The sequence below is a fragment of the Coturnix japonica genome, chromosome 6 (genome assembly GCF_001577835.2).
Source record: "Coturnix japonica isolate 7356 chromosome 6, Coturnix japonica 2.1, whole genome shotgun sequence".
Lineage (NCBI taxonomy): Eukaryota > Metazoa > Chordata > Aves > Galliformes > Phasianidae > Coturnix > Coturnix japonica.
Genome location: NC_029521.1, coordinates 25,976,917 through 25,991,553, shown reverse-complemented (window position 1 = coordinate 25,991,553; position 14,637 = coordinate 25,976,917). Strand labels below are relative to the sequence as shown.

The 14,637-nt window shown below is 37.5% G+C and overlaps 1 protein-coding gene across 1 annotated transcript in view; it reads left to right on the top strand.

Moving 5' to 3' along the window:
• Nucleotides 1-14,290, top strand: part of PDZD8 (PDZ domain containing 8) — a 43,730-nt gene extending 29,440 nt beyond the window's left edge. Inside the window, exons 4-5 of the mRNA XM_015867462.2 lie at nt 11,204-11,366; nt 11,912-14,290. Of these exons, the coding sequence (XP_015722948.1) occupies nt 11,204-11,366; nt 11,912-14,091 (2,343 nt within the window). The 3' untranslated portion in view covers nt 14,092-14,290. The remainder of the gene's footprint in view (nt 1-11,203; nt 11,367-11,911) is intronic.
• The last annotated feature ends 347 nt before the right edge of the window (nt 14,291-14,637 follow it).

Below are 14,637 nucleotides of genomic sequence, written 5' to 3'. Positions count from 1 at the left end.
TGTTTCCAGTTCAACTCAGAAGTATGCTCTTCTCTGGAAATGGCAAATAAATAAATGACTGCTGAAAATTAAGTCCATTTTGGAATTTGTGTGGCTTAGCAGTGTAGAATTATTTCAGTTCAGTTCATTATTATTCAGTTCAATCATCTGCTGGGATTCGTCTTCCAATAGTGTTCAAGTATGTAAAGTGAAAGGCTCTTTTCAAACTTGCGGAGTTCATGAAGAAGGGCAAGCCATGCATGATGAAAACACATGTTTATTCATTAGGATTTTCTGACCGTGAAGGCTCACAGACTTCTAAGTTTAAAATTAAAATTAAAGAAGAAAAAAAGAAAAAAAACAGGCAACACCACACTGGCAAGTTTATCTTCCCAAATTGTCTCACATAAAAAGAGAATTCTTTATACCTTTCTCTGTCAGACGAAATTGTGATGTTTGCACGATGGTCATTACTGAAGTATAACATGCTCAAATAGGTATTTAATGAAGTATGGCTTTTTAAGTAGTTTGTGTAAATAGTTTTAATAACCTTTATTAAAAGGGCTGCAGCAGAGAAGCAATGGGAGTTTGCCACGGTACCACACATGTGGACATGCAGGCAGCAGTTCTCTTTATTTTCTCTCTGTTTTCCTTTCCCTCCTCTCCATAGTTGTGGTGGTTTTACCCTTCCCCACCCGCAATATGTGACAAAAAATAATTTCCTGATTGCATTTTACTGAAGCTTTCAAGAATGTTTTAGGGATCGAAAGTTTTCTTGAGTTAACGCATCTCCTGCTCTCGGGAAATACACCAAAGAGTGAAATGACTATTAAGAATTGGGAGAAAGTTATTGAGTAAGTTTGTAGTTTTGTATCCTAATGTTTTTGATAAGTTTCATCTCTTTTACTTTATTACCATAAGCATTTTCATCATTCATCACACTGCACGTTTGCTTTTCTATGAGGCTCTAATTTCTGCAATCTGTAGATATTCAGATCCTACTTTTATTATCAAGATTTTTAACTTAGCTTGTTTTTATGGTCAGAAAATGCACTTGTTTATGGCTTCACTGTTAAAGATAGCCATATATGTATTTTTAATTTCTGCCTAAACTAAACTTTAGCGTGCTTTACTAGCTGTTTTCATTGCACTGTCTTCTTTATTAACAACTAACTTTTAAAATGGTACTTTTACATTATCGATTTAAATAAGAAACAGACTTGGAATATTTGGTTCTGGGTACGCAGTTTATGAAAGCGAATCTTTCTCAGGGGAGTTTACAGAGAGCTCTTAAATCACAGTGCAGCACTTGGTAGGGTTGCAGCCTTTGGCTGCTGAGGGCCCTGTGTGCGCTTTGTTCCACATGCAAGCAGCACTGCTATCTTTCTTTGTCCACCAGCAGACCTTCAGTGATGGTTATGGATGTATAGCACTGTAGACTCATACTACATACTCAAATTATTTTTTGTACTGGATGTATTCATTAACTTTGATGCGATTGCAGTGTCACTAAATTTAATCACTGAATTTAATCACTGAAGTGATTAAATCTGAGATGTTGACATAAACTCAAAAAAAAACCAACTTAAACATTTTGTTTTCATGCAGTTTCTACGCAAGTAATATGAAGAAAAAATAAATAATTACCACTTTAAAACAAAAATATAAGCGCTGTTCTCAAGTATAGCTCGCCATGCATGTTCTTCTCTGTCTCTTGTTAGATATAGTTTTTGGAAAACATGTGTCTTTCTCAGGCACCCTGTGGTATTGAATAAATCTTTGTTCATTTTTTAAATGGAACGGGGAAAGAGCTGTAAATTCTTCTGTTGAGCTGGCAGCCCCAAACAAACCGCCTTTCTGGTGTCGCAGGAGAAAAGGGGAAATTGAAATAGGGCGGGAAATTAAAATAGGGTGATAATGTGTTATGAAATCTGCTGGGTTTTTATCTTCTATAAGGTATCAGTAAGTTCTGTTCTTAATTTCAAAACAAGAGTGCATAAAATCAAAGTGTGGGAAGCTGTGATGAGTACTAAAGTAAAATGAAAAGTTTTTAAACCTGACTACTTCCTATTTGTTTTTTCACTTACTTTCTCATAGTAAGGCATGGAATTGATATATATATTAGTTCCCTGAGCAAAAGAATATGTTGAATGGCAATCCAGAGTGATGAGCTGTAACTTCTATTGCTAATGGTGTCCTGCTCCTCTTTTGTTATGACTCCTAGTGAGCTGTTTCTGAAGGGCTGTTTTTATTTTGGCACTTTTGCATGCTTCAATGATGCTATGGTGTCTCAAATGTGTGCGGCTTTTCTTGTTTGTCTTTCTGTATTTGTTGTGAATTCACATACTTTGCTACCTCCAGAAATGAATAGGGGCTGGGTAAGTTAAGGGAAAAAAAAGTACAACATGAGAACTTCAGATCTTTGGATCTTCATGAAGCGCTTGTAGAAGTTAGGCTCCATGGTTTGCTAGTGTGTTGATTCTGCTTGCAGCTACCATTCAGTTTCTGAATCATTCTTTCGATAGATAGAAGTGATTTTTGTGTGTTCTAGAAACGTTTCAAGTGCAAAACAAATTTAGCTAGGTATTGATTTCTTTTGCACGTAGAATTGTCAGTATTGGACTTGGTGTGAAGACCTTTTCAGCTTATAGCTGTGGCAGTTTTCCTAAGTGATGAATGGTAACGGTATGAAAATGTGGCATGTAGGTGTGCTGTTGTCTTGGTGTCACTAATTAGATGTGACAGTGAGCTCCTGTTTTGCTGCCTGCCAGCAACTTGTGCCCTATAACCATAAACAAATTGATCTGACGTGATGTGTTCAACAAAATAACCAGAAATAGATATACGGTCCTGGAAATCTTTACTGTTTATTTAGTTATGTTTACACTGCAATATTTTGTCTGGAACTTAATTAAGTTTGCATTAAGTGTGATTTGGATTCTGTTCCACTTAGAGAAAGATTATGATATATGAAAGCTTGGTGGTCTTGCAGTAATTAGTCAGTGCAGGCTGGATACATATCCCCAGCTTTTCTGATGTTGGCATTGTAGAATTTCTGCAGTAAGTTGGTCTGGTTTTACCATGTAACAGTGGACTGGGGACAACGTATGTAAGCAGAACTCAGTTTTGATCCAGGTGGACTCTTTGCTTAACCTCTGTAGAGTTGTCATAATGATAAATCACATTATTGTGTCTCCTTTAGTTCTTTCAGGTTCAGACACTTCTGTGGGAATGTGGGAGCCTGAAAAATACCAGGTCGTATGGGATATTGGTTTGCGTTTCTCTGTAATAACCATTTAGGCATTTGTTAATATTGATGGGAAATGTAGCAGTTGTTAAGCAGGTGATATGAGTACAATGTGCAGAAATCACCAGCTGTGGTTTTGCTCAAGTAATCTATTATTTTAGATTGCCTAAGTGCATTGGTTCTGGATATGTCAGGTCACTGTTGCTTAGGCTATGTTACTGCTCTAAGGGTGTAACTTTTGTTACCAGAAAATGCAATAGTCTGCTGATAAGACTGTTTTTACATCTTTTTACTGTCTTGGGTAAGTAACTTTTTAAATATCAGACTTCCAGTAAGTCAAATAGCACTGCTTGACTTCCTCCCTTTTGCCACGAAGCCTGGTGTCAGAGCCCCTTTAGAGCTGATGGCAGCAGGAGCAGCACACAGTGCTAGAGCCTGGTGGCAGTGATGGCAGAACCCTGCAGCACCCAGCTCTTCCTCAGGGCAGCTTTGGCAGCTATTCTGCTCCTGCCTTGAACCTGTGGGTTTTGGTGAAGACTCCCAGGTGAGAAGTATTTATGAAACTTCTGCTATCTTATGAAAGTGCACTGTACTCCAGATGTGACTTTTCTGAAATTACTGCTGCTGAGAAGAAAACTCTTCTGTTCCAGAATAAAATAAACCTATAATGTGCTCGTTCATTCTCAACGTTTTTCCTTCAGAAATGTAATTTTTAAGCCTTTTTAAATGTAACTTTTGGGCCCTTTAGCGAGAGCTAAGCATTAACATTTGTACGTGTTAGAAAGCAGCGTTGTAGATTTAATTTCCATGGAAACTGCCATCTGTGATGCATGTTACAGTGCAGACAAAGTAATAACTTCTCCGTATTTTTGGTTTTGGTGGCAGTATCCACATCGCTAATCAGATTGTTGCTGTTAGCTGCGACAGGCAAGCAGTGTTTTTGTGTGAAGCAGAAAACTCTGCATGGTGCCTATTGATTCCATTATGAAGAACTTCTCCTCTATGTTCTAATAATTTGTCTTTATTACATGAAGATTAATTAAATTGTTTGATAAGTACTAGTTAGTTCTAATATAAACAGAAGTAATTACTGGCTGCTCTAGAGATTTGCTTCTAATATAGGTACTTGAATGTATTTTTCATTTTATTTTCCCTACCTCTAGAGTGATGAATAAAACCCCAGGCCTTCCCCTTCTGTGCATGCACTCAAAGCACCAAACACTCTTATGTTCTCATTAATCTCACATATCTGTAATTTGCAGTGTAACAATTTAAACCAGTTTACGCAAAGGAAGCCATAAACTATAAGGTAAACTTTCTGTTGTTTCTGTCTTGCACGCAGTGTTAGTATCCATCTCGTTCTTTAACAAGCACTTTCAGTAAGTTTATTTCAGTGTTTGTTATTAGCCTGCCCAAAATTTTTACAAAATACTCATACAACTGAATCATCGTGAAGCAATACCAGAGGACGCCCTTTTTCTATCAAAGGCGTGAATGGTGATGCATTATTTGGAAAAATCAATCTTTTCCATTCTTTTTCGGGGCCGAAGGAAGACAGCACAGTTGGGTTTAATAACGAGTAAAAGGATGTCGGTGAGCCAGAGCACTTAGAGATGAGCTACGTTGGTGTTTGTGCGAAATTGCTCTCCGAAGAAGCGCTGTGCGTAGAACTGAAGGTCAGCATTGTACCTGTCTCTGACGCTTCCAAGTTAAATGCAGGTTTTCCAATCCCTGTTTGTCTTTAACTCCTCCATTCAGCTCGTGTAATTACTGTTAAGTGAGAACGCCTCAACAATGCATAATTGCTAAACAGATCGCTGTTTGCATGTCATGTAGCCTGCTTCCTTGTGCGATCAGCAAGTACAGGTTATTGTTGGATCAGGAAAAGAGTACCTGCAATGCATCACAAGAGCTGGGGGAAAGTAACACGTAGCTTCTTGCTTTGTGCAGTACCTTACTTGTTCTGTTCCTTGCTGGTGACAGATATTTTCAGTGCTCGTTGGGTAGGCATGCAGCTGTTTACTTTGTGAGTTGTCACTGTGATTCCAGACAAATAGCGTGTGATGGTAAGGTGTAAGATTAGACATGTGCATAACAGTCACAATTTAAAAGAGGTGATATAGAAAATGAAATAGTGAAGCCCGCTGACTTTGTGCATAACAGGACTAGTAAAAAGAAATAAATGAATGAAGAAATGTATCTTCTTCCCTAAAGAAAAATGTGAACTGTCTTGCAGCCTTAGTTTGATGTAACTGCATCTATCCATGTGCACAGACTGCGATTTGCAGAGCCAGAAGAATTACCAGCAAAGGCTCTTTTCACTGTTTCTATCACAGTTGTTTCTGATGCTCCACAAAAAGCAGAGTTGGCTGCTGCTGTGCAGTGATTCCGCTGCTGGTAACCCCCATCCCTCTTTGCGACGCATTTGATGTACAGATTCCTTTATTGATAGTTATTTCATTGTTATTTTTTACTATGGCCCATTCTTTATTTAAGAATCACATCTGTTCATAGGAAATTGTCCCGTGAAAATTGCTTTCAATGTAAATGACTTTTGCTCTGAAACTCTTAATTTTTAGGCAGTGCTTTCAGTTTATCTAAACATTTTCACTTGGCAGAATTTTCCATCATGTCTTCTAACCTCTTTGTATTTCCTGAGATTTGTTCAGAGTTGCCCATTAATTAGTTAATCAGTGCTATTAATTCTGGCAGACAATTGACATGTTTTCTATGACTGATTTTATTCTTAGCAGCTGGGATATAATTCTGTGTAATGCTTAAGGATACTTGAAATGGTCAAGAAGAGAAAGAGGAAAGCAGTACAAATCTTAGATCCATACTGTCAAAGCAATTAAATGTAGGACCATGCTGCTCTACAGGACTGTGATATCAGTGTTCATGAATAACTCAGACCAGTGGCAACTTACCCTGTACTAAATCTAAATACAGTCTTTAGAATGGGCTAATTTCTCCTGTGCAGCTGTATCAAAATCAGAATACAGGTTAACACAGTTAATGCTGTGACATAGTCAGAGGAGATGGGAAGAGCTTTTTGTTCCCTGGGTATTTCCAGATACCAGCAGAGGCTTTTGAAGGCAAAGCTGTTCACTTTCAAATATATAAACTGCTCTGAGTGGTGGGGAAAAGAAATGGAGAAGTGGAGTACAGGTCATGCATAGGACGGGCCGACTGCTGGAATTGGTCGCAGCTTAGAAAAGCATAAACAAACAGGTGAACAGTTTGAAATGGCTTTGTAGTTCCTGTGTGTTGCTCAATTGTGTTGTACTGAATTTTGCTGTGTTAGAGTGCGTTACTACCCAGAGACTCACTTGGAAGTTGGAGCCTAAGTTGCAGGTTTCTGAACTAATCTTTTTATGAATTTCCATGCAACTTTGTATGTCAGTACATTTACAGGCACATAAGACGTGATAGAAGTGAACCTAGGTTGTAATTGTTGATGGTCAATACATACTGTATTGACTACTGAGCTATTAAAGCGTTCATAAAGATGAAGACGCTCAGCAAACTTTCTGTTGCTAAGAGTTGTCTTTATACCTGGGAAATTAGAGTCTGTCATCATGGATTCCTTGGTCAATATCTGCGTCAGACAATTCGTGCTTAGATTGAAATCCCCTCCGAACATTCAGAACATTGTCTTTTTCTTTCTTCTGAGTCTGGTGTTTCTGAGGAACGTTTCATGTGATCCCTGCTCCCTTTCACTGTATGATCTGGTCCATATAAGTAAGCTAGCAATCAATTCCCCGTGTAGGTCATATTATAGAAATCTGTCATTATGGGGTTGAAAAAAGCAGGAATGTAGAAGTCCATATTTGACAGATTATATACCAGAAACTTTTTTTAATATTATAAATATGAGTCTTCTGAATAGAAGCAAAACTGCTTCCCAGTTTTGTTCTTTAATGTTATTTTTATTACATGAAATATTCCTTCCTTGCCTTACGATGTGAAGGGATCTCTGTAATACCTTATAGGCACATTGTAGACATCTTAACTCTACTTTTGCCCCCAAGCATTCTTCCAAGGAAACTATATTATATCACCTTAGAAATTCAGAATGAAAGTGTTTTATCTAATGCCAACTTATCTTACTGTGGTCTCATCACTACAACATATTATATTGTATATTTTATATATGTATATATATACAGTATATTCTTGATGATATTTTTACCCCTACATGGGGTACACAGATGAAGTTTTGGAAGCAAATAGTAAATGAGATGGCATCACACTTGTATCTGTACTGTGTAGGCAGATGCCTATGAGAGACGTGTTTATCATCTCTTTGTATTTACAAACATTTTCAAACCGGTATTTTTAGGAAGCATTTGGAGATTAAATCTGTGTCCTATTTGAACAGTCATCCAAACATCCAGCTATAAATTTCTGAATTAGTATTCAATTGCTGTGAATTTCAATATTGATGCGTTTAAAGATGACATCTCTTAGGCTTTCAAAATGAGGAGGCTGAGGTAGGGTGAGGCTATGAGACACAACAGAATTCGTTGCTGCATTGTATTTCCAGAGTGAATTTCCAGAGCGTCCTTCCACTACAGAACAAAGTATTGGAGGAGTTATGCCCCAGATTGGTTCATGCATTTATGCATATAAATGAACTGAAGCCTTTAGTGTAAAATCAATGCTTAAATACTTTGTTCTCTAAAAGTCAGGCGTCCACAGCTGTGCATCAAACAGTTTTATTAATTTTTAAGTGAGTGGTAATCTTTTCATTTTTGTACTTGAATGATAAAACACTGAGGAAATTACTTACTCTTCAGCTCTGAGGTAGTCGTTCATGTTCCAAAGTCCATCTTAATGTTATCTTAAAGAGTCTAGGGAATGCTTACTATTAATTAAAAATACATACCCAAACTTTATGACATAATTTAGTTCTAACACTTCCAATATAAATTTGTTTTGCCTGTCTTTCATTAACAAGCATGTCATTTTATCTACTTGATCTTGCACCTTGTTGAAGCAACTACAGTGTAAGGTTTGCAGGAGCTAGCAGCTCTTAAATCAACGTAAATCTGATTCAGTATGATGCAGTTAATTATTTAAAACTTGTTTCTCTGAAACAGTGCTGTTAATTTTTCTCCCCTGGGGCAAGTTTCCTTTGTAATAATTGTCCTTTCGTTAACAGCGGTTCTCTAATACCTGCTCTGTCATTTACCTGACTTTTAGCTTCTGATGTTCTGGTTTCCAGTAGATCTTGCTTAAAAGGGTAAATATATATATAAATATATATATCAGGAAAACTGTTCATCTGGTTTGGATCGATACATTAAACTGGCTTATTCTATGAGAAAGTTTGTGATGGTGCCAAAGTTAATAAAATGTGGAGATGAACTTTGCTTGCTGTGTTCAAAGGCCTTCTCCTTCCAGAAGCAGCTTTTCCCTCGCATACTGTTAGGATATTGCGCATCTCCTCACCACAAGTGATTCATGCACATTCTAATAAGCTGTTGGTGTCCCTGCATGGAGGCCAAATGTGCTGTGATACCTAAGTATCTTTGGGTCCCAGCTGTCCTTGGTTGCTTTTATGTGATCTGGTCCTGGGGGAAATGCTGGAAAACACCTCTGAGGTTTCTCCTCTCTTAAAGCAGAGTATTTGTATTGCTATGTCAGACCACTGTTGAGAGCTGCTCAGAGAAGTCCTAGAATCCAAAGGAGGCTTTAAAATCACAAGGATCGATATTGACTCTATAAGAAGGTTTTGGTAACTTCTTTTATTTATTTTTTTCCTCTCTTTTTACCATGTAAGTATGCCCTTTTCTCCCAAATTCTGCACATCATACAGTCTGCCATGATTTGCAAGTACCAGCAGTGATTAGAGGTCCTCACTGCCTTTTTCAGGTGCTGGGTGTTGCAAGACTCTTTTCTCCCTTGTGATGCTCTTTACTGAAGAGAGCTTATTTCTGTCTGACTTTCTGAAGAACAAGCCTTTTGAAAGGCCATCTCTTCTCTGTGCTGCTCTTTGAAAGGATGAGGAAATGTAAAGGAAGGTAGATTTTGATGAGGTAGCTCCTAAAAAATACTACAGTGGCCATCAAACAAGCTTAAGAGTAGTGTGTATTTGTAATGACACAACATTAATTGGGATTCTTAGGTCTTAAAATTGTCACGTCTTATTTATTATCTCTAGTTCTGGAGGTGAAGATCCAAGCCCCTGTAAGACTTAGGAAGAAAGTATGTACCATCAAAATATATCCAGTATATCAAAATAATCAAAGGATATATCCATAAAGGAGCCTAACTCAATAGTGGCTCTGTACTTCACCGGGCTAATGAAAAGTAGAGCAAAAAAAAAAAGTGTGTCGTTTTGCTTTTTGGTCTCTAATGTTCTTGATTCTTAGCATTCCTGAAGTGGAAGTTCCCTTTCTTATCTTTATGATCATAGCTTCATTATTTATTCAAACATGAAGATCTGGAAGTTCTTTTCCAGTGTAAACTTAGAGCAGGACTTTCAAAGGAGCTGCTGCAGTAAAAGTGACAATTATGTACTTCAGAGTCTTTGGTAAATCCCAGAAGTGTCAGCCTCCTCATCTGGTGGTAATATGCAGTAGTATGTTGCATAGACTGACTGTTAAAGTGACTTTTGTTGCAGGTTTGTTTGGTACTAGAGCAAATCTGTGTAATTTGTGTTTGTGAAAGTCAAAATATTAAACTAGTGCTTGCATTAACTGTAACTGAAGATTAATATTTTTTGAGTTTATAAGTTTCTCTTCCACAGATGTTTGTAATTTTTACCTCTTCCATGCTTTGTAGTATTTTTTGTGTTAGTATATTGCATATCAGTTTCCTTTAGATGGGAATGACCTGGAAAAAGAATATACCATTTGCTTCTATAAGGGACTTTTTCTGTTATAGAAGAGCCTTGAGTCTTGGAAATGCAACTAAGCTTATATTAGATCTTGTTATTCATGCATAGGTTACTGGCACCTCTCAGGAGGTTAACAAAGTTTGAGAGAGAGCATCTCTAGTGAGAGTGGAAATGCAGATATTAAGTGACGGAACTGAGAAAGTTAATGCAGGTTTGCTTTAAACTCAGTGTTGATATTGTGCATACTGTTAATTGGGTAGCAATTCTGCCTTTGTAAAGAGGTAAACAATTAACAAAAGGGTTTTTTTTTTAGGATTGTGGTCAAGGAATGAGAGCTACATTAACTCAGTACATTAAACCAAATAGAAAGCCTACATAGGAAATTTTTTACAAACAGTATCTGTCTCTTAGCTTGGGAATAGTAATAATATTAGTAATAAATCAAATTAAATTTATCTCTGTGGAGCTGAGTCACAGTCTGCAAGTTTTTCTCTTTTAAATAAACGGAATGTACTTCAGCGGACTGATAGTAGGCAGTCATTTGAAAGAGTCTGAAAGATATATATATCCTTTAGGGGGAAAAATGTACTTAATTCTTTAAGAACTGTCTGTATTAGGAAAAAGATTGACAAAAAGCTATTGGAGCTCATAAACAATTGGTCTCAGCCTTGATATATTTTTCGATAAGGATCTCTCAGCATGGAAGTCTGTGTGAGTGGTCAAGGTGGAGCTCTACTGGAGATTGTGCCTCAGAAATTATTTTAAGAATGATTTGAGTTTGCAATTGAAATTTATCTTGTGTTTACCGTGCCAAGGAAAATAAATATGAGGAAATTGGTCTTTCAGAAAACTTCTTAGACTAATAGGTGTTTTATTTTGTCTTAGGTTTGTTTTACATAAGACTTAGTAATACATGTCTACCACAATAGCTTTCAGACTCCAGATACTTTTTGTGTAAACTGCTGGAGAGACACTGATAGTAATGGATTTTATAACATACACGGAGCATATACAAAGTGATTGCCATCATAACATCAGTTGTATGATTTCATTTCAGCAAGCTCATTAGTAACCATGAGCCCTTACAGTCTGTTCGGTCACCATAGTCTAACTTTTAATTTTCCTCTCTCTAGGCAGAGCTAGTGAAAGGGAATCTTCAGAGTGTTGGCCTCACGCTCCGCCTTGTGCAGTCCAAGGAAGATGATGCAGGGCATGTTGTTATTGAAACAGTTACGCCAAACTCACCTGCAGCTGCTGCTGATCTACAGAGGGGTGACAGACTTCTAGCCATTGGCAGTAAGTAATATGTCAGCTTTCAAAATAAGTGTTGTCTTGCAAACAGGAATAGCATTTCCACTTAGAGCTGAATTAGACTGCTGTTCTCAACAATTACACGTGCCTAATCACAAAATAAATACAAACAGTTATATATTTATTGCCACTTAAGGTTATTCACTCGATCATTCCTCTTGCGTATTTATTTACTATTTGCTGGGTACAAGCCAACATAAAAGCAAATAAACATTTCAATGTAAATATTTTTTAACTACTCAAGAAGTGTTTTTAAAAAAACAGAAAACTGAACTGTGCATGTTAGTATTATTTTCAACTCCTGAAATTTTATAATTGTATGGATAAAAATAGAGGGATCCAGTTGTTACATTTCAGTCTAGCTCTTTTGTCATAATCGCTTGGCTTCCTCTTAGTGATGATTCTGTTGCTCACTGTTAAAGTTCTAAAAGTATGTATAGATATTTTTGAAGCTTTTTTTTTTTTTACATTATTGTCGTTTTCAAATTTAACATTTTAATCTTTTTTTTTTTTTTTTTTTTTTTTTGTAGGTGTTAAAATCACGTCAACTGTCCAAGTGTTGAAGCTTATTAGGCAGGCTGGGGACAAAGTCTTAGTCTTTTATGAAAGGCCTGTTGGATATAATCAGCATGGTTCAGCGATACAGGATGGATTTGGACAATTGGAAGACACTGCTTTCTTAACACAGCAAGAAGATGACCAAGTTGGTGTATCAGCTGATGTTGACACCAGAGATTTTGAGGAATTCGAGGACTTAGCATGTGAATCACCTGATCAAAAAGAAGATATGCCAACAACTCAAAGTCCCAAACGTTCAGTAGTGATACTTGCTACTAAACCACTTGGAACCATATCTCCAATTCTGAATCGAAAACTGCATTTAGGAAATTATCAGACAACATCTAAAACGCAACAAAAAGATGGAGCCAAACTGGCAACTCCTAAAATCTCTGATAGTTCAGATACACCACAGCTATCGGGTAAGCAGACACAAGGTTCTGGTGCTAAGCCTCCTGTACCACCTAGACCACAAATCAGGCCTGCTTTGCCTACTAATGAAACTCAAAATCTGATGGAAACTGGGGGTGTATCTTCTGAAAAGACAGAGAGGCCACCTCCATCTTCAGGTAACGGAGATAAATGTACAGAGAAAGTGATAAAGAATAATGATCAAACAGAAGACCCAACGTCATCTAAAGCAGCAACAATACCAAAACAAGATGTATTAAAAGATGGAATTTCAGACAATGCACGTGGTCACAAAGATGGTGGAGATGACCATCGAACTTGGGAATCACCAGAAATTCCTTATCGAGTCCGACATGGTCGATGGCCAAAGTCGAGAACATCCTCTTGCCTATTTGAAGTAGAAGAATCCCATAAGTACCTTAATGTTGCACTGTGGTGCAGAGACCCTTTCAAAGCAGGTGGATTTATCTGCTTGGGATATGCAAGCATAAAACTTGAAGAAATTGCTTTAGACTGTATAGCTACATCATCAATGGAATATGTTAGTACATTTAAATTGAGTGCTCCCACACCTAAAGCATCAGTCACTAGAACAGCATTGCGGAATTTGACAACCCACAAGGGATTCAATGAAAAGTTCTGTTATGGTGACATAGTTTTACAGTTTAAATATTTTAAAGAAGGTGAAGCAGATGATTCAAATCTGTTGGAGAAAGAAAAGGAATGCCATTTGGAAGAAGAAGTTAATGTAATTCAGAAAGAGGTTCCTTACTTGGGACAAATGGTTCTTACTGAGAACAAGCATAACTTTCAAGATACTCAGTTTCAGAATCCAACCTGGTGTGATTACTGCAAAAAAAAGGTGTGGACTAAAGCAGCTTCACAGTGTATGCTCTGTGCTTATGTTTGCCATAAAAAATGTCAAGAAAAATGTCTAGCTGAAACACCCTTCTGTGTAGGAGCTGAAAAGCGACATGATCGAACTGCAGGAGGTTGTAGAACAGAAGGACAGGAAACTTCTCAAGCTGCATCCGTTCGTGTTGATTCAGAGTCTAAATCCATTAACAGGACTGCAGGTTTGACCAGGCATATCATCAATACAAGCACTCGTTTATTAAACCTCCGTCAAGTCCCCAAAGCTCGCCTTTCTGAGCAGGGAACAGAGATTGTAGAGCCTTCACCAAAGCACACACCAAACACTTCTGATAATGAAAGTAGTGATACTGAAATTAGCGGTCCAAGTAGTCCTTCAAAACGTGGGATAAAACTGGTCAGAAAGGAGGGTGGTCTAGATGACAGCGTCTTCATCGCAGTTAAAGAAATTGGGCGTGATCTCTATAGAAGTCTGCCCACAGAGGAGCGTTTTCAGAAATTAGAGTTTATGTTGGATAAGTTGCAGAACGAAATAGACCAGGAGCTGGAAAATAACAATTCGCTTGTTAAAGAAGAAAAAGAGGCAACTGATGCAAGGAAAAAAGCGTTGATTTCTGCTGCGCTGGTTAAATCAGGTGAGAGACTGCAAGCCCTTACGCTGCTGATGATCCACTACAGAGCAGGAATTGAAGATATAGAGTCTTTGGAGTGCATGTCCTCAGACCGGCAGTCTAAAAGAGTGACTAAAGATTCAGAGGAAGCCGGTGTAGCAGAAGAAGTGGATAATGAAGATATTGGTCTGACAGAGGCTCCGACATTAAACATCATATCAGATGAATCAGTTGATCCATCACAGTCAGTAGGCTGATATTCACTTATTTAGCCTTTGAAGGACCGGACTTAAACAAATGCGTTGCACTTAATTACAAACATACGGAATGAATTAAAACGCTGGTATGACACACCTGCTTCTCCACAGTTATTTGCCTATGTAAGAATACAGCTGATAACGGTTCTTCTCCAGCTACAGCACCATCATTTTATTAAACTAGCTGGTTGAAACTGCATTTTGGGGTTTATATTGGAAATTTATTTTTAATAACTTATTTTCATTTTTTTCTAATTTTGTAACCTTACCATTTCATATTACTGTGCAGTGTCCCTATTATATGAATTGTCTCCCCGCTCCTAGACCTCCCTCCCCCTTTATTTTATTTTATTTTATTTTTAGCTAATGATTTCAACAAGAAGCTATCAGGATTTTTTAAAGTGTTCAGTTTCCATTTTGCTGTTGTATGATGAAAAGCTCGTTGCATGCCCAAGCTGATGACTGACACGAAAATCACTGAGGGACCAGGCTTTAAACTTGCGGTTATTTTATGTCTCCTAGGCAGTTGTGTATTTCTTGCCAAAC